This window comes from Topomyia yanbarensis, chromosome 1 (assembly GCF_030247195.1).
Source record: "Topomyia yanbarensis strain Yona2022 chromosome 1, ASM3024719v1, whole genome shotgun sequence".
NCBI classification, from domain to species: domain Eukaryota; kingdom Metazoa; phylum Arthropoda; class Insecta; order Diptera; family Culicidae; genus Topomyia; species Topomyia yanbarensis.
Genome location: NC_080670.1, coordinates 205,070,628 through 205,089,449, shown reverse-complemented (window position 1 = coordinate 205,089,449; position 18,822 = coordinate 205,070,628). Strand labels below are relative to the sequence as shown.

Here is an 18,822-nt window from a genome sequence, read left to right as displayed (position 1 = left end):
AATTCGGCCTCGTATTGCATGTTGTTCTTTGCAATGAAGTTTTCGGCCTGTGCTAAGCTTCTAAACGTGATCAAAACACAGTTTGTTACGTGATGTAGCTGAATATACGCAACTTCAGCGAGCTTAAGCTCCATTTTATCTTTAACTAATTTTTCGACTGTGGGTCTAACACGAGTTTTATTAAAGTTTATTGAAATCATGTTATCCCGTAGCACGGGCACTTTTGTTTCATTTGGCAAACTCATTTCACTCCGCAGCCGGGGCAACGATTCAATATTGTTTATGCACTGATATAGAACAAAAGGCTTCACTGATGCCTATAGTCTGCTACAGCGTAGCAATTTTTTGCTTCTGCTTTGTGAGAGGTCAGAAGATAAATCGTTGGGGAACGGTTGGTTGGCCACGGATGTCGCAGTTGCTGCCAACTCAACCCAAATGGCTTCAGTAGATTCGCCTCAAATAACATGTTCCCTGCCCTACCAACGCTGGCGCTGGTACTCAGTTGATGTTTGATGTACGATTTCTGAATCGATTGGGCACCTTCGGAAAGATTCGTTAATGTATTCCTTGCCGCAATCTCTTCAAAGAACATTCAATTTGGATCCGGTCAGCTACGAACGAGATGCCAATAAGCAGCATTCTGAATGCACAACAGCAGTAAAAAAGCATTTTCATGGCACAGCAGTAATGTAGTCGCATATTTTGCCAAAATCGACTTTTAAATAGCATTTAAACGACTTAAGTGCTTATCGAGTAGCCTTAAAGACGCATTCAGCATGTTTATTGGTTACCTGGGAATTCAGCTTTTTGCTGGTGGCTGCGTTTTCAAATGCGCACTCTATTTTGACAAGTTGTCTGTACAGTGTCAACTTTCACAACTCGTCAGCAGTGTCAATTTTGACAAACGGTCTCATCAGCCTTGAGTTTCACGGCTATCATGTATCCTGCTTATTTATTTTCTTAATAAACTTTAAACGTCAAATTTAAAATTTGACGCCTTTTTCGATGATTTTAATTGCTTCGTGAATTTATTTATAAGCATATTCTCAGCTGTTTGAAAGTGTCGAGAGAATTATGCGATTTGAACCTCTGTTCTTACCTAAATTCGTCACATGAAATGACTAATAATAGCACATGAAACTTGCTTTTAAACTACCCGGAAAGGCATCTTCTAACGATACAGTACCTAAACTTAGACCTAAACGATGTTTGTTCGCACCTGATTTTGGATACAAATTTGTAGCAAAATTTAGCACCAAGAATTGACAACTGGTAGCTACAGCTGCAGCTGCGTTTACCGAAGAAATCAGTTGCAATCCACCTATCTTATTAGTTACGACTAGATTGAGTATCGCTGATTGGTTTTCCTCCGCATGATAATCGCCCAATTACATTATAGGACTAATTAATTGCCATATTGGTTGACCGATTTTTGTTTGCCGATTGCGAGTAGCGAATAGTTTTGAATAGCAAATGTTCTGTATCCACATTTCGAGTTGAGTGCCGCTGTTGAATGGGACTACAGTTGACTGTGCGAATCCGTACCGAAATCAGTTTAGTTTTTCAACTGAAAAATAATATTTTTATTTGACGTTCAATTTTAGTTGAGAGCAGAAGTGAACGCCTACCACGATCAAAAAATTGAATCTGAAGGACGGTTTGTCAAATTTGGCAAGACTGATGATTTGTCAAAATTGACATTGGACGGACGACTTGTCAAAGTGGGGTGCGCATTTGGGGACGCAGCCACCAACAAAAAGCTGAATAAACCATCTGTAAAAATTGATGTGAAATTTGAATTTTTATCATCATGTTTTATAATTTTATCAAAATGCAAAAAATCTACTAAATAAATCTACAATAAATAATCTGTGAATGTAGCAGCCCTTCAGTTCACATAGAATAGAAATGTACAATAACAAAACCATGATTTTCACTGTTACAGTACATAATAATTTACAATAAATTCTTGTGTTATGCTACAATACAAAAACAATAAACTTTAACGTTTCTACAGTAAATTTAAATGTAAAATCGACTTTTACAGTAAAAAAGTGGGGTAGTATCTTAACATTAAAAAATCGATTTTTTCCATGCATTTTTTTCTCTTAGACTGTAAAATTTTATGTATTTACTGTATCAGTTTTTTGCTGTACAGTAAAATTGATTGATATATGAAATTTTATTGTAAATCTACTGCGAGAACTCTGCGTCGAACAATGCTTAAACAATAATAACTATAATATTTATTGTTTTATGATTGTTTGAAGGGTAAATGCTATTGTAAAATTCTATTCGGGCTTCCCAAACACCATTTTTCCAGTTTTCGGGCAAGAGCTTTTAATCTCGGTCTCCCCTATACTTATTGCGTGTGAGTGCCGACATTTGGCCGATGAGGCACACTTTCTGACTCATCAAATTTGACAGCAGAGCTGCAAATCAAATCCTATCAAAATCCCGATTTCTCGACCCGTCACACAATCACAAAAAAAAAATATTGCCCTTATCGAGAGGCGCAGCAGTTTGTTCTTTTCGTGCGTGTGTTTTCTTTCGTGATAAATTCGTCGTAATAGCGTTGCGACTTCGAACCTTCGGCTTGTTTCGCGTACCGTTCGTTTTTGCCGGACAACGGTCAGATTGTGTGTGTTGCTAATCTACGTTCGGGACACCCAGTGGAGTGCCCCGAGAAAACCATCAAGATAAAGCCCCAGACAGAGCAGGACCAGCTGCAGCAGGCGGAAGAGCGGACGGAAAGAGAAAGTGTGTCGTCCTCGTCGGACACCTCATCGTCATCGCCGTCGTCCGCTTCCGCCGTAGTAGTGCTGCACCAGCTACCACCCGGAGCGGAACCAACCCAGCAACTTGAACTACACCTGCAGCAGGGTTGTTCTTCCGCTTCCTCTATTCAGCAACAGGAGCAGCAGCTGGTTGCAAGTGATCTGTTACTAGCGATCGCACAAAACGACGACGTAGTTGCTTGTGACGAGTCACCGTCTAACGTAGAGGAAGAAACTGCTCCTCCGTCGGTGAACGGAGATCCGAACGGAAGGGACGAATCGGTCGGTGGCGGTGGTGGTAATAATAATAACAGCGGCGGCAGCAGCAGCAGCTGCTGTAGTAACATCCGGTCCGGGTTTCGATCGCCACCCAGGGACAGCATGCCGGTCAAGGTGGACATTGTACCGCCACCGCCAAACAACTCCAAACAGCTGGGCGTTACCAAATCGCTGCTGTACAATGGGTCAAAGTTCCGGGGCTACCAGAAGTCGAAGGGGAATTCGTACGACGTGGAGGTGGTGCTGCAGGTGGGTTGGTGCCTGTCAAACAAACAAAAAAAAATCGGAAAACATCTTACTGTCATCGTGTTTGTTTCGTTGCCAAGACAGCCACTGGCAAAAGCTTTCAGCGATCAGCGGTTACTTTGTTTAGAGCTTGAAAATTTTCATTTCTTTCCAGCATGTGGACGAGGCAAATTCGTACCTTTGCGGTTACCTGAAGATTACCGGGCTGACGTTCGAGTTCCCCACACTGACGACCTTTTTCGATGGGGAGATAATATCCAAGAAGTATCCCTTCCTGACGCGCAAATGGGACGCAGATGAGGACGTCGATAGGAAGCATTTCGTAAGTTTTTCTTTCACTCATCTCATCGCGAGCGAATTTTTAATAAACTTTTTCGCTTTTTTGGCAAATGTCCAGGGAAAATTCGACGCCTTCTTAGACTATCAGAAAAACTTCAACTCGGACGATTTCGACTACGATGAGCTGCACAAGAGCGACTACGTTTTCATGAGATGGAAAGAGCACTTTTTGGTAGTATCTTTATTAATAGCCGGGAAACACCTGCGGAATAGTTGTGTATCTTGTTTCCTTTTTAGGTGCCGGACCATAAGATTAAAGACATAAACGGGGCTTCATTTGCCGGCTTCTACTACATCTGCTTTCAAAAATCACGAGCAGTTATGGAAGGGTACTACTATCACCGGTCTTCTGAATGGTTCGTAGAATGCTGGTTCGGTTTAAGAATGAGCGACAAAAAATAATCATTTTCCCCCCATGAAAGGTACCAATCGCTAAAGCTGGAACATGTTCCAGAATCCTGCATCCAGATTTACGAGTTTAGATAAATCCTGGATGGACGCAAACAAGTAAGTACAGCACAGCACAGCAGAAACTCGAAATCGAAAACAACCAAACAACATCAGCAACAACCCGCGCTTTGATAGATATTAGTATCGAACTTGATCCCCCAATTTATTTTAACACCTGTACGATGTTATTTATCTAAGCTAGTAGTTTAGTTATGGCAAAAAGGGAGAACAAATCAGTAGCAATGCAGAGCAAATGCAACATCAAAAAAAGAATATGAAGCAAAATCATTAGGAAATGATCGTGCCATCTCGCTTGGTGACACCGCTTAGATTTACAATAAATTAACACGTGATCTACTGATTATTTTACAACGTTAGATTGTTCACTGTTTGCTCGAGTAGGGTTACTGCTGTTAAGCTCCGTTGGCGTACCTGCGACAAATTTCGATGGGGTGGACGTTGCTTTGGGTGTACATAATTTGGTGAGATCGTTCCATTTTTTTCTGTAAAACCGTAATGACTCCCAAATGTTGTGAGAAGTAGTAAGGTTTGTCAAAACTGATGGCGTTCCCATTTAACACGAGAATAGTGAATGATTAACCTTCAAATTTCTTTATAATCTGTCCAGGAAATTGTCCCAAGGTTCAGAAAATCCCACATTGATTAAAGTTCATGAATAACACACCCGGTGCACATTTAACTGTCAGAAGACGAACAAATATGGCAAACTCAAACAAAAATAATATAATAGTAAGAACAAATGGGTCTTTAATCTTGCTTAATCTAAAAAACAACAGACAATTGTAGACATAGCTTTAGATTTTTCAACGTGTTTGTTTATGTTTAAAAAACAAAACCGGATGCAACGTACTCAAATTCGAAGATCGCGCAAGCGTCTCTATAAAATTAGTTTAGAAATTGTTTCTTAACACGATAAGCTATCTAAATATCTTACCTGAAATGCCATTTTGTTAACCGTACGGTTTATTTAATAGCTTTCATAATCTTAGAGAACAAAAAAAAAGGAGTAACAATTTTTTATTGTTACAATCTTGTGCGTAATAATCTCGCACAGTGAACGACATAGAAGGAGAGCAGATGAGAAGCGGGACAGAATCAAAACCGGTAAAGTGTAGGAATAGCATTTTCAGTTACTATATTTTTTCTGTTACTTTTTTTGGGGGGGGGGGGGGGGTTTCGATTCTGGTTAGTCCGAATCGATTCGCCGACCAACAACATCATCAGTTTTCTTCGGGTAATTTTCAAAATGTGGTCAACGGGAACCACCAACCAATCAGCAAGATGTGATGGTGTGGCGATGGTGTGAGTGCTGATACACACAAACGGAATGTTTCGTGGCAAGCCATGAATGAGTGGTCTTGGCAAGTTTTTGTGCCCGGCATTATTATGATATTACTAGACATACTTACATATTATAGTTGTATTTCTCCCTCGTAACAAATTTGGGTCAGAGAAACGTGAATACACAAATATTACATAATATATTAATATATATATTTTCAATAAAAGGAAACCGCGCGTTCACAAGCGCGGTGAAGCAATTTTTGTTTTTGAATTTTTCTTCGAAATTCTATCCGAGCTACTGGAATTCGCCGGTAAAATGTATACCTTTTCTCTGTGACTTCCTGCGTTTCGTCTTCGTCTCATCAGTATATGGCAAAGTGGCTTGGTCACCATATACTAGTAGCTTATATGAATTAGATAACGATAGCTATTGTAAACTGAAATCCCTGCGAATGCCTGACGGACAAAGGTGCCGGAGCCGATGCCAATCACTGTCAAGGATCAACCAAAGACTATGAAATGGAAACATATTGAGTTGCCAATACATATCTAACTATCTATTCATTTTACTAATATATACCTCTATATTTCAGATTTTTTTACCCTTGGAGAAGCGGAAATATTGAGTAAAAGTAAAGAAATATATATAAATACACAGCGGCTCAGATTATTGAAAATGTGCACTAAGCGTACTGAACCAAGCAGAAAAAATACAAGGAAGAGTACAAAGTATCAGAAAAAATGATTCGTGAAATCGGTGGACCTGAAAGGAGCTTACCATCAGTCGAAAGGTGAAAAGAGAATTGCTGACTCCTCTGGTGAAAAAAGCGCCAATTGTGGAGAGTGTCGGAAACCGGACCACAGTCCAATGTGATGACTGCGGCGGGTGGTTCCACTACGAATGCGTCAATGTTACTAACGATATGGAGAACGAGGATTGGACTAGAAAATTTGTGACAGACTAACCGAAATTCGCGCTCGTTTGACGTCAGGCCTTACGTCTACTCCAATATCCAAAATGCGTGTAATGGAATAAAACTTTGCTGGCCTAGCTGTAGCTACTGACGACTAACGACTGGCTAAAGAAATTGATAAATCCAATCAAGAAATGCGGGAACGGCTGCAGCGGATTACTCAAGCTCTCATGAGCGAGCGTACAAAACGCAAATAACAGATTCTCATGCAGTAGTATGAGAATCGTACAAAACTGCCGCCGATTTCATCGTCACTCGAAGCCGGCATGTCACAGCAAAATCATACTGGTGCAATCAAGTCATTGGAGTGACCCAAACTCAAGTTCATCAGGAAGGAAATCTTGAAACGAAGAGTAAAGCGTCGTCCATGGCTGCAAGAAACTGTGCTAGGTTGTATCAGCTTCAACGTAAGATGCTGGAGGAAAAACAGGCTCCGGAGCGAAGACAGCTTAAGGAAAGACTAGCTTTCCAGAAGGAGAAAAGTGACGGAGATTCGGTTGAGGACGTTGGAGGTGTATCGTAGATAACTGATAGGCTTGAAAATGTCAATCCCGGTGAGCATTCAATCGCGATTGACGAGTCATCGCTAGCTAAAAATCATTGAAACTCGTCCGTCGCAGGCATAGCTATTTAGTCTACATCCTCGAGATGGGATTGGAGCCACTGAATACCCAACACCAAGCCGCTGTCCAGAATCCAGATTTGGAGGCGACTCAGAGGACTGACTGGCCTTGTTTCATTGCAGCATATGAAAGAACAACAAGAATCTGTGGATTTTGAAACGATGAGCTGCCTTCAGCGCCGTTAAGAATCTGCTATTGCACCCAGAAAATGTACCCGTGACTGTCCACCGACTGAGGACGCAGTCTGAAAATCCTGAGCCAATAGTTGAAACACTAGTTAAGCTCTAGATACCGGCGCCTAAAGCGGACCTGATGGAAACAATCACTGATTTTGGGGTTGCAGTACGAAACGTTTGTGCTACTGTGCAAGCATGGGAAATGGACGAAGATTCCAGCAATCAGTGAATCTCCATCAACATGAAACAGTATTGGTAACCTTTTCGGATTTTTCCAATTCACCACCACCCCCAAAAATAACCACAAAATCGCTCTGAACGTCGGACGATCACTTATTCACAGCAAAATTTTCCACGGAATTGAACTGACCTGTCGAAACCACGATGGGCTCTCGGGCCAGTATACCACGGAGCGGTGCGGTTAGCTTCCGGGCTATTAGCAAGCACCCCTACCGAATCAGCCTGCGTCGAGGTCGGAAGACTACACTACCGCTGGGAAGCAGCCAGGATAGCCCTCAAACGGGCACTGAATTTCCTCGAGAGAACTTCCGGCGAGAAATGTTCCCTTTCCACCACCACGACCAATATTCACCAGGAGTTCACAAACAAGCCCTTCCCAACCATCGTTATACTGCACCGCGTGAGATCACGGGCCTGGCATAACCCCGAACCAGACATTGACGACAGCGTTATTTAGAAAATAAAAGTAAAAGTTCCGAGCAGGATGGTGACAAAATGCAACGAACTCGTCAGCCGTAGATACCCACGACACAACAAGATCTACACCGATGGCTCGAAGGCGGACAATGGCATCGGAACGGGAATCATCTTTACCGACGTCTTATCCGTCTTGGGAGACCTTGCATCCGGCACTTCCTCACACCCCCTTCATACAGGCCATCGAAGCACCCAGAGACCCACTGGTCAGTCTATGCTGGGTCCTCGGCCACAGTGGCATCAGAGGCAACACTGAAAGCGTCCGTCACGGCAGACGGGCCCGAAGCCGACTCCCAGACGAGACACCGACCTTCGACATCTAAAGGAGGTTCAACAAAAAATTTGTACTGATTTACCAATCACTTGCGGAGATCCTAGGAGGCCACACACAAAAGGTCAAGATATCAACCGAGGGAGCAGAAGATACACTCTCGACTCCGAGTGGGACAGACCAGAGTGACCCACGTACACCATCTTCAGCGTTTCCCCACCAGAATGCGAATCGTGCAATACCCGACTCTCCACCGAGCACCTGCTTTGCCGAGAGCTCGAGGACTCCGGTCCTTTCAGTTTTAACCTCATCTCACACGCTTGATGGCAAGCGATTGGTAAGACAAAGTTTTTTTTTATGGTGAAAGATGGGAAAAATATGAACAGTGAACAACCCTACAGGGACATTGTTTTCCACGCTCCACGTAGGAAAACGAAAGAACAACAGCTTCTGCAGCAACCACCGGTAGAGCAGTAGCATCAGACCAGAAAAGTTGTAACAGACCAAGAACTAAAAGCACTAACCGAAGTTGGACACTAGGGAAATTTGCCAACTGTTCTCCGACAAATTTTCAAGCGTTTTTTTTTTTTCAACGAATGCCTTCCACCACAAAAAAGTCGCTGCCGCCGGCAGTTTACTCCTTCTCTAGGACGAACCATTAACCGAATTTGTGTCGATAATGCTGCCATTCTTGTAGCAAATTCCAACCTGAAAGCATCTAGTTCCCCGTGACCAGATGGCGTTCCCACGATTTTTGTCAAAAAGTGTATCAGCGGGTTTCTTGAATCATTTCCGTGAGACTTCAAGCTATCACTCACTACTGGAACATTCCCTTCCTGCTGAAAAGCAGCACACATGTTTCCAGTTCATAAAAAAAACGGAAACAAATCTAACATTGATAACTATCGGGGACCAACACCCGACCGACCAACACGGTTTTATGCCTAAACTATCGACAACGACCAACCTGCTCTCGTTCACAACATATGTACTCGATGGATTTGCTGACGGATTGCAAACCGATGCTATTTACATGGATCTATCTGCGGCCTTCGACAAAATCAACCACTATATCGCATTAGGGAAGCTGGACAAACTCATGGACAACTTCTGCGCTGGTTTCGTTCCTACCTCGATGGAAGACAATTCCAAATCAGCATTAAGGACTGTATCTGCACCAGAGAGCTAGTACGTGGTGTGATCTAAACAGAATGGTTTTAAACCCGAGTAAATGCTCAATCGTTACGTTCACGCGAAAAAGACATCCGACTCAGTTTAACTACCATTTCTTCGACTCGAGCATTCCAAGACACTCTCACATCAAGGATCTTGGAGTCATTCTGGATTCGGCACTAACATACTTCATCCATCGTAGATAACGCATCAAGGCAGCTTGGGTTCATCTTTCGAATAGCGAAAAACTTCAGGGATTGTATATTGTCTTAAATCGCTTTACTGCGTGTTGGTCCGCTCAGCGTTAGAATATTGTTCTGCTGTTTGGAATCCGTACTACCAGAACGGGATTGGCGGAATCGAGGCTGCCCCAATGCCGGTTCATACGCTTCGCCCTTCGACATCTCCCATGGCGAAACAGATTCGAACCGCCGAGCTATGAAAACCGTTGCCAGTTAATACATCTCGATACACTCAGCATTCGGAGGGACTGCTCTCGAGCCCTGTTCGTTTCGGACTTACTCTCCGTTAGAATTGGATTGCCCCACAATCCTCGGACGTCGAGCTCTACGCAATAACTCTCTACAACGAGTTCCGTTCAGGAGAACCAACTATGGTTGCCAGAGCGCTGTTACCGGACTCCAGCGAATTTTTAACAGTGTGGCGACGGCCTTTGACTTCAACCGGACGCGGCATTCGATAAAAGCTATTTTGAAATGTAATTAGTTTAAGCAACCACAATTGGGGCCAAGGGGCCTGTTGCTGAAGGTAATAAACATAAACACAAGGGTGGGACAACGTGGAGAAAGGAAGGTGGACCCAGCGACTCATCCAAAATGCGTTGGTGGAGGTGCATAGGAGAGGTCAACTTCCATTTGATGTTGTTTGTGTCCGGGAACGGACACCTGCTTCGGTTTAGACACGCTTCGTCACCCCTTTGCCTGGAGTGTGTGAACATGCAAGAGACACCGGAAGACGTGGTCTTCAAATGCTCTAGGTTCGAAAGGGTATACCCTTTGATCAGGCAGTGGTCAAGGATCAGCCCGGTGAAGCAACCGGTGACTCGGAGGGTTCCCAGAATAAAACGAGAGGAACACGGTGAACACATCGCTTAAACGGAGCGGCGAAGAAATGCTATGGGTGGCTGCTAAGAAACCCGCTGAAGCGCTAGAGTTGGTCAAAATCCCAATAGGAAAGGCGCCAGTCAAGCGACAGTGTTCGCTGGAATAGTGGGTGCAGGAAGGAGCCTCAACCGAAAAAAGACCAGGGGTCAGGATCCTAGACTGCTACAAAAAATTGAGCAACGCCCAACCTTCAACTAAATGGCCAAGTCGAGCTCGAAGATCATCCTTCCGGTTGGGTACCCTACGAATACCCTTAGCTCTGAACAGCTGAATGCTACTTGATGCGCACTGATTGCTAGTGTCATGGAGCAGAGTTGCACCTACAAACAAGGATATCTCGAAGTCGCCTGTGCAGACAAAGATGCAGTTAAGTGGCTGCCAGGATGTCACAGCTGTGATCAAATCTTCATTAGAAGCCGTTGAAGCACCACGGATTCTGGGTACGTATGGACTGCAAAAGTTCCTGTGGGTGGTCCAACACGGAATACTTCACGACGGGCTTCTAATCATAGCTAAGTAACGGTAACAGGTGCATCGGTGGCAGCCCGTCTCTCGAGCTATACACAAAAGCGCCCTACCGAATGCGGCATGCGAACTGATACACAAGGAGAAGTGATCGGAAAGCCTCTGTAGGCGAAGGTGCGCAAAGGGCAAGAGCTGAAGTATACAGTTGACCGAAGAAGGCCATTGGAACGTCGAGCAGCACGCAGTCTGCGACAAGCCGTCGTTGATATAAAGGGATTTTCGCCCCAAAAACACCAAAACAATGAGTAGCATTCGCTGCGTCCAAATAAAACTTCATTACACAAAAGGTGCCACAAGCGTACTTACCCGAAGGTTTACCAAACAGCTCCTAGACATCGCACTTATGCAGGAGCCGTGGGCAAATAAACAAAATCTTTTCTTCAAAACCCTCAGCTCCCAAGTTAGTATGTTCTAAAGACCAGCCAAATCCAACGGAGGTGTAAAGTTCTTTCCAATTACAGGATTCATTTAACGAGACGTCGTTGCAATAACAGTAGATGTCCCGACGGCTAGGGGCAAGCAGAAGATTGTGATCGCATCTGTCTACTTCCCTGGCGATACTGATACAGCACCAGTTTCTGAAATCGATGCCCTCATAACGTACTGCAGAACCATAAACAAGTCCCATCGTCATTGGATGTGATGCCAATGCACATCACACAATATGGGTTAGCACGGATATAAACGCCACTGGTGAGTACCTACTAGAACACCTCTCGTCAAGTGATGTCAATGTATGTAACAAGGGAGTTGTACCTACATTTTTGAACACAATTAGAAGCGAAGTACTGGACCTCAGGTTTTGTAGCGCTCAAATAACGGAAAAGTTGAAGAGTTGGCACGTTTCTGACGAACCTAGGCTGTTGGATCACAGACACATATTGTTCGCCATAGAAGCCAAAAACACTGAAACGGAAATAGAAATTGGTGTGTATTTCGCTCACACTTGGAACAGTCGAAAAGAACGGAGAGTTGTAGATCACACCTTGGGTGACGTTGAAAGCGGGGTGAGAAACTTCATCAACCTTTTCATCATCAATCAGTTCGACGAGTTGTATCCTTTTTCGAGGTCCTCCTTAAGACCTAACGTCATAACGGGTTCCCTGCTACCCTGCTTCGTGGTCGAAGCCATCTTTGTCGGATCGCATCCTAATGCGCACAGTACCGATTTTAGAATGGTGGACGGGCTGTGGTCAGTCGATCACCGCACTCGCCGTCCATCGATGAAGACCGAATCAAGGAGTCGCTGTTGTCCATGTCTGGGAGTGGGAGACGATTGAAAACGACCCTCGGTTCCGATTGATTGAACCTACCTGATAAGGTCGAAAACTAAAAAAGTACTTTAAAAGTACCATAGAATACAATACTGAACTAGTCACCCTAAGCTAGACTGGTGGTGGACCGGACGACGTGTAAGCTCTGCATCCTTCCAAAATTGTTTTCTTCCTATTATATACAGATTTTCCTGGGAAACAAACACCACATCCCACAGTTCCATTAGGAAAATCTTATCTCTAATCTTGATACACTTGGAGAAGTCTGCATAGAAAAGTGTAAACTCGACTGAATTAATTAACCACAGTACAAAACCAAAACCCACGCGTACATTTTTGCTAGCACCATGCTAAACGATTTATTATACAGAGTGCCAAAATGTTTAAAACGCCAGCCCCCCGGCCATGAAATAGGCGACGTTTTCGGTTCAAAAAAATTAATAAGTACATAAATAAAACCGACCCAATTCAATGCTAATCGCGATGGTTGGTGAGCCCCGATCGCATCGCACCATATAAACGGCGACGGATCTAACCTTGAATTTAGAACGAAGCAAGCGGCGAGACGAGGTGACACATAGCGAATCGGTAATGACGATGGGTTGGGCGTGATGCAGTTCGCAGTTTTACGAATTAGTAATTTTTCCATCATAGACGCCGGTTGTCACTTTTTAGGTACACTTTTGAGTTAAAGCAACGCCTACTGTCCCTGCCACATGCAAGTGTCAAAAAAATCAGGCTATTTCAGAACACGAGCAATGGTTGAAGGTTGACCAAACTTCAAACAGTGCGAAATTTTATTGCATGAATTTGACTGTTCAGAGCACGCAATTAGCAATAATTTCTCACGAATTTACTTGTACCGTACCGTAACCATAAAACACGTTGCTAAAGTGTAAACAAATGTTAGATAATGATGCTTTATTGGCTACTGCGAGGGTACTTAACAAACATTTGTTTTTTTTCTTTTAGTAACGTAAGTAACTTTGGGGTCGAGTTGAACACGAAAGTGGCCCTAATTTAGTTTGTTTTCTACATTAACATATGCTCGCCGGTTGCAGCAAATGTAGCAATTAATTAGGTACTGATATCGATCCTTATGCGGGCATGGCGTATGCCGATTACTTGCTTTTGACACATATTACAATGTAGGTATACCTACAAATTGATGGATACTAGTTGCGTGAACGCGTTTAAGCAAATAACCTGTTGGAGCGTTGTAATAATGCGCAATAGCAAAACGGGGGGCTACTCATGTTTGGTTTATTAGTCGGTCTTAAAATCAGTTTACATGGGGCGATACTGCAACAGGTACGACCATCGTGGGCTTGCAGCACCGTTTTTCGCTGCTACCATCGCTCCATTTGGTTATCTGATGCTCTGTGGACGTCACATGGGATACAGTACAATGTGCGATTCCGAGCTTCATTTTCAAACAAACGCTGAAGAGTTACGAACAATGCAGTATTTAGAATGATTTTTAAAAAGACGGTTTTTGGGCATTGAATCGTTTTTCGAATTCGGCTCATCAGTATCTGACAGACTGACTTGGGTCACCCAGGTTGACAGTTAAACCAGCTTTCCAAGATAACACTTTATCGGAAAGATGTTTTTCATCGCCACCTTCGACCGCATTTCCAGATAAGGTCGGTCACGACTGAGGCTTCCGCATATTTACATCCGTTTTGTCCAGGTACTTTTTCGCCTTTAGGCCGGTTACTCCTTCCGACCCAAGGCGCGGAACAATAATGCCAGGACCAAAACGGTTTTATTAAACGGACACGAAGTGCCTCATTATGTCCAATTTCTTAGCTCCAAGTTGGAGTTGGTAGTACGGATAAACATTCGAGAGTAGTGTTTTCGGCAGGGTTGTTGCAAACCAAATTTTATTCTGGATCCATGCGCCTTTGGTATGAAACCTCCAGTGCTGCCATCATCCCGCGACTGACAACCCATCGCGGGTGGGGTGCGTTCACGCCCTCCTTTTTTGTTACAATGGAGAATGCATTTACGCACTGTACACGTGTTAGTAGTAGGGCTCGACCAAGACTAAACTATCTAACGGGTAATATCGACTAAACTCCATTGGGCTCCACCATCTTTCCCCCCAGGAACTATACCCCGGCATTACTTCGGGGGGGATGGCAGTACTTAATGTGCTCACTCACTCTCGCTCACGCGCGCGCATCCAGTATGAGGCTTATTTGAGTGCTCGCTGTCACACCCTGACGCTCGCTCTGACACGCCATGTGAGGCTTACTTGGGTGCTCACTTCTAACATGCCATGTGAGACTGACTTGAACGCTCACCCTACACTCCTCTGCCACGCCACGAAGTATCAATAGCGATAGGTATCAACATTCTACGCTACGACCCTCCCATCTCGGCATGGGTATTCCATACATACGTCTATTTACTCACTCTTCTGCCATGCTACGGTGTGACTACCGCGGCTGCCACCCGCTGCGCCACACTTGCCTCAGTATGAGCAGACCATTCACTCACTTCTCCGCGCTCAGCCCTTTCCGCTCTAACTAACCAATCACAAGTTAGTCATGATTGTCGTCTGCTGCTCGGCGCGCCAGATTCTCTGCAACCTGCAGGCTCTGATTGTTTGCGGTCGAGACTGCGTTCCACTTCTCCACCGCTTGACACATCCTCTGGATAAGGATATCAGGGGTTGTGTCCCGGCCACAGACGTCTAGCATTGCTCTCCATTCGACGTCGAAACGAGGACATACGAACAGTATGTGCTCCGCAGTTTCGTCAACACCTGGGCAGTCAGGGCAGACGGGGGCCTCCGCGTGCCCGAACCTGTGGAGGTACTGTCGGAAGCAGCCATGGCCTGACAGGAATTGTGTCAGATGGAAGTGAGCTTCCCTGTAGGGTCTACCCACCCAGCTCGATATGTTAGGTATCAACCGGTGGGTCCACTTACCTTTCGAGGAGTTATCCCACTCGCGCAGTCATCTGGCGACCGAAGCTACCCTGGTACGCTCGCGGACTCCTCTAGTGCCACGCAGCTCAAAACAACTCCTCGTCTTCCCGGATGACCAGCCCGATTGGCATCATGCTCGCTATCACGCAGGATGCATCGTGTGATACCGTGCGATAGGCAGATATCACTCTCACACTCTGAGGCACATCACGTGGTAGGCGCTCTCCAGTTTCTGTAGGTAACTGGTTACCCTCAGTGCTCTTGACCATGACGGGCGGCCTGCCAGTAACCTACGTCCTTTTGAGCTGTTGGACATCATCCTCGATAGAGCCGCAACAGCAGTCGACGCTCTCTTGCATGTATAGTCGACATGGCTGCCGAAGGTCAGCTTGTCGTCTATACTCCGAGAGACTTCAGATTCCGCTGTGAAGTGATCGCGACTTCTCCCACATGGATAACTGCATGTTGTGCCGACTTGCGGTTGTTGACGATAACTACCTCCGTCTTATGCTGAGCGAGCTCCAGGCCTCTCGCGCTTATCCATTCCGCTACAGTGCTGAACGCGTGTGCTGCAGTCAGTTCTACCTCGGGGACCTCCAAGGTTACATCATCGGCGAAGCCAAAGATCTTGACACAAGGAGGGAACTTTAGTCTCAGAACCATAAGGTTCCATAATACCGGGCCCAGAATCGAGCCTTGCGGGACTCCTGCGGTAATAGGAACGCTTCTCTGCCCGGCATCGGTCTCGTATAGTAGTACACGATTCGGGAGAGTGCGATGGCATCCCAGCTTGTGCTGTTGAATGCGTTCTTCACATCAAGCGTCACTAACGCACAGTATCGAATACCTCGCCTTTTCCGTTGGATAGCTATCTCGGCGGTCTTTTCCACTCTGAGTTGATAGCGTCCACCGTGGACTTACCCTTTCGAAAACCAAACTGATTGCTTGACAGACCGTCCGTACCTTCTGACTCCGGTGTTAGCCTGTTGAGGATTATCCTCTCAAGCAGTTTACCCGTCGTGTCGATCAGGCATATTGGTCTGTACGCCGATGGGTCGCCTGGCGGCTTCCCGGCCTTCGGCAACAGAACCAACTTCTGCCTTTTCCATCTATCGGGAAAACGGCACTCGTCAAGGCATCCCTGCATAGCTAGCCTGAACATGTTCGGGTTGGCTATGATTGCTGCCTTGAGAGCGCTGCTTGGAACTCCATCAGGCTCTGGAGCTTTGTTCGTTGCTAGGGAATTAGCCACTGCGAGTAACTCTTCATTCGTTACCGGAGCCACCATTTCGGCCGCACCCACAATGCCTTGCGGCACAGGAGGCCGGGGACTTGTGGCTCGAAACGGGAAGAGTACTTCGATAATCCTCGCCAACCGGTCCGGTGATCGTTCGGGGGGTGAAGAGCCCCCTTTGGTCTTAGCCATCACGGTCCTGTAGGCTTCACCCCACGGATTCGTCTGCGTTCGTAACCTCATCCAGTTGCTTGCACTGGAGGGTCACTTCCGTACCCAACAACCACACCTAAGCGCCGTAACCAAAGACCTGTTGGGCCAACTTCTTGTACGCCGCCCCGCTAGTTTGCGCACCTCGTTTCAGCACCAAGATCATTTCGCCGGCTTGGTACGTCTAACGCTTCGCACATCCTGTCCTAGAGCCGAGAGGCTTTCGGCCGCCCGCATCGATTTGAGGACATCGGCATACTTGTCCTTGTCGGTTTTCACCAACAGAGCCTCTCCTCTGTCCTTGACTCTCTTTGCGGGTCGAGGTGTATTCGACTTCCGCTTAGCCCTGCTGACCAGCTGCCAGGGATTTTCGCCCCCTTGTGCCGATGGCACCGGTTGGCTGGTACCCACTTGTGGCCCGGCACTTTGCGCCCGGTTGGTGCCTTTCGCCTTCTTGGGCCTAGAAGTCACCTTCTCGGGTCGACGTTTCGCCTAGTGACTGCCTGGGTCGCTTCGGGTTAAGCGCAGTCTTGCCCTCTTTGGCCGTCAAGTTGAAATCAATCGCCTCTTGGCCCATAGTAGCTCCTCCAAGGAAGCTGATGGCCTCAGTTTGGGCGCCTTTATCGGCCTTCTCTCTTCCCGCCATCCGCCTGACATAAGCGTCCTGTTCTTGTCATGTGACTCGAACAGCCTGGCGAAGCACCAACAGGTTCTGTTTCAGTTCCTTGCTGATGTTCTGCTTTCCGCTTGTAAACTCGATGATATTAACGAGTTGCTTGCAGCCACCGTCGCTCCGCTGTTCTGGGAGGAGACATCGCCAAACCCCCTTCAAAAAAGGGGTTTCGTCGTAGATTTTGTTGGATGCGGTTCACATATCCTTTTTACAGTAATTTATTGTAACTGCGGTACTCATTACTGGCTATTGCGAAAAAAGGCTTGGGATTAGGGCATCGTCGATTCGTGTACGCACGTAAAACTTCGGCACAGATGCGTTTCAGATTCCGAAGCATGCCGTTAGACCAGGGAGGCTTCTTGGGCACGGATTTTTCAACCCAGCCAGGGAGTAATCGGTTATAGAGATCGACCGCAACATCTACATGCACTTGATCTGTACTACTCGATAAGCAATAGGGAGCGGCGTAGTGCAACTAAATCAGTTTTGTGAAAATTACGACGATTCACAGCTAAAGCTTCTTCATATTGTAGTGAACTAATGATAGAAACGGATATTTCTAAAGCGGAATGATAGTTATCCAAAGAAACGATCACACTGGAAGCTTCACTCACAGAAGAACACCCAGACAAAACATTCTCACTGACGAAGACAAGGTCAAGGATGGCTGGAAATCGTGCTTACTTCATTTAGTCCGTGAAAAGCCATCCCGTCTAGAAGTAAGCGACTGGCAGGGTTTGTTGTCGAGGATAACGGGTTAGAGTAAGCGTATTCACGTACAGAAGAAAACCACATCAGTTCTGGTTGGTTGAAATCACCAAGAACTATCATCACATCGTTTGCATCTGCCTGAGAAAAAGCGCGCTCTATAGAGTCTAGATGGAGCTGCGCAATAGTGCAATCAAGTCGTTTTTCTGGAGGAATGTAAACAGCTTCAATAAAGTAGTTCTTCGTCTGGGTAGTAATCACAAGATCAAGAGTTCCCCGCCGCGACCATGGATGCTGTTACGAGCGCTTCGATCCGCACGATAAACCACGTAAGAATCCCCGAAGAGTTGCATCGATCTAATACGATCATCAAGCCAAGGTTGTGTCAGAACGTGAATATCGGCAACAGCAGGCAAGTACAAGTCCTCGATTTTCGTCCTTAGTCCTCTGACATTTTGGTAGTACAACCGCAAACCGTCAGTACTGGAACGGAAGTCCCCGATCAGGGTCGGCGTAAAGAAATGCCAAGAGTGCTCAGCCGCATTCGCTAACGCTTTGCTTTCCCTGTCAGAATGTGTCATCGAGCTTAGTTTGAATAACCAATTTGTTTCAGTAAGACTATAGGATTGGTCTCTTCGATATTTATCTTTTCCATTAAATTAAAAATTTATTTCTTTTCAGATGAAACTAACAGAAACATAACTGCAAAAATTTATGAGCTTGATATCGCCAGGTCACCCTTAATGGTTACACCAGATCCACACAGCTAGGCCTAAATATGGAACAGCCTTCTGCGCGAACATCGA

The 18,822-nt window shown here is 45.5% G+C and overlaps 1 protein-coding gene across 1 annotated transcript; it reads left to right on the top strand.

Moving 5' to 3' along the window:
• Nucleotides 1-2,438: 2,438 nt before the first annotated feature.
• Nucleotides 2,439-5,653, top strand: LOC131689065 (glucose-induced degradation protein 4 homolog). The gene is made up of 5 exons (XM_058973849.1): nt 2,439-3,305; nt 3,457-3,624; nt 3,700-3,813; nt 3,879-3,997; nt 4,064-5,653. Exons 1-5 carry the CDS (start codon nt 3,159-3,161, stop codon nt 4,125-4,127), a joined length of 612 nt encoding a protein of 203 aa, XP_058829832.1. The 5' UTR covers nt 2,439-3,158; the 3' UTR covers nt 4,128-5,653.
• Nucleotides 5,654-18,822: the final 13,169 nt, after the last annotated feature.

Bases quoted from the DNA above. Each gene is read 5' to 3' on its own strand.
- LOC131689065 (XM_058973849.1), top strand. From the start codon at position 3,159: ATGCCGGTCAAGGTGGACATTGTACCGCCACCGCCAAACAACTCCAAA. The intron at 3,306-3,456 runs GTGGGTTGGTGC...ATTTCTTTCCAG, and splicing joins ACGTGGAGGTGGTGCTGCAG to CATGTGGACGAGGCAAATTC. The intron at 3,998-4,063 runs GTTCGTAGAATG...CCCCCATGAAAG, and splicing joins TATCACCGGTCTTCTGAATG to GTACCAATCGCTAAAGCTGG.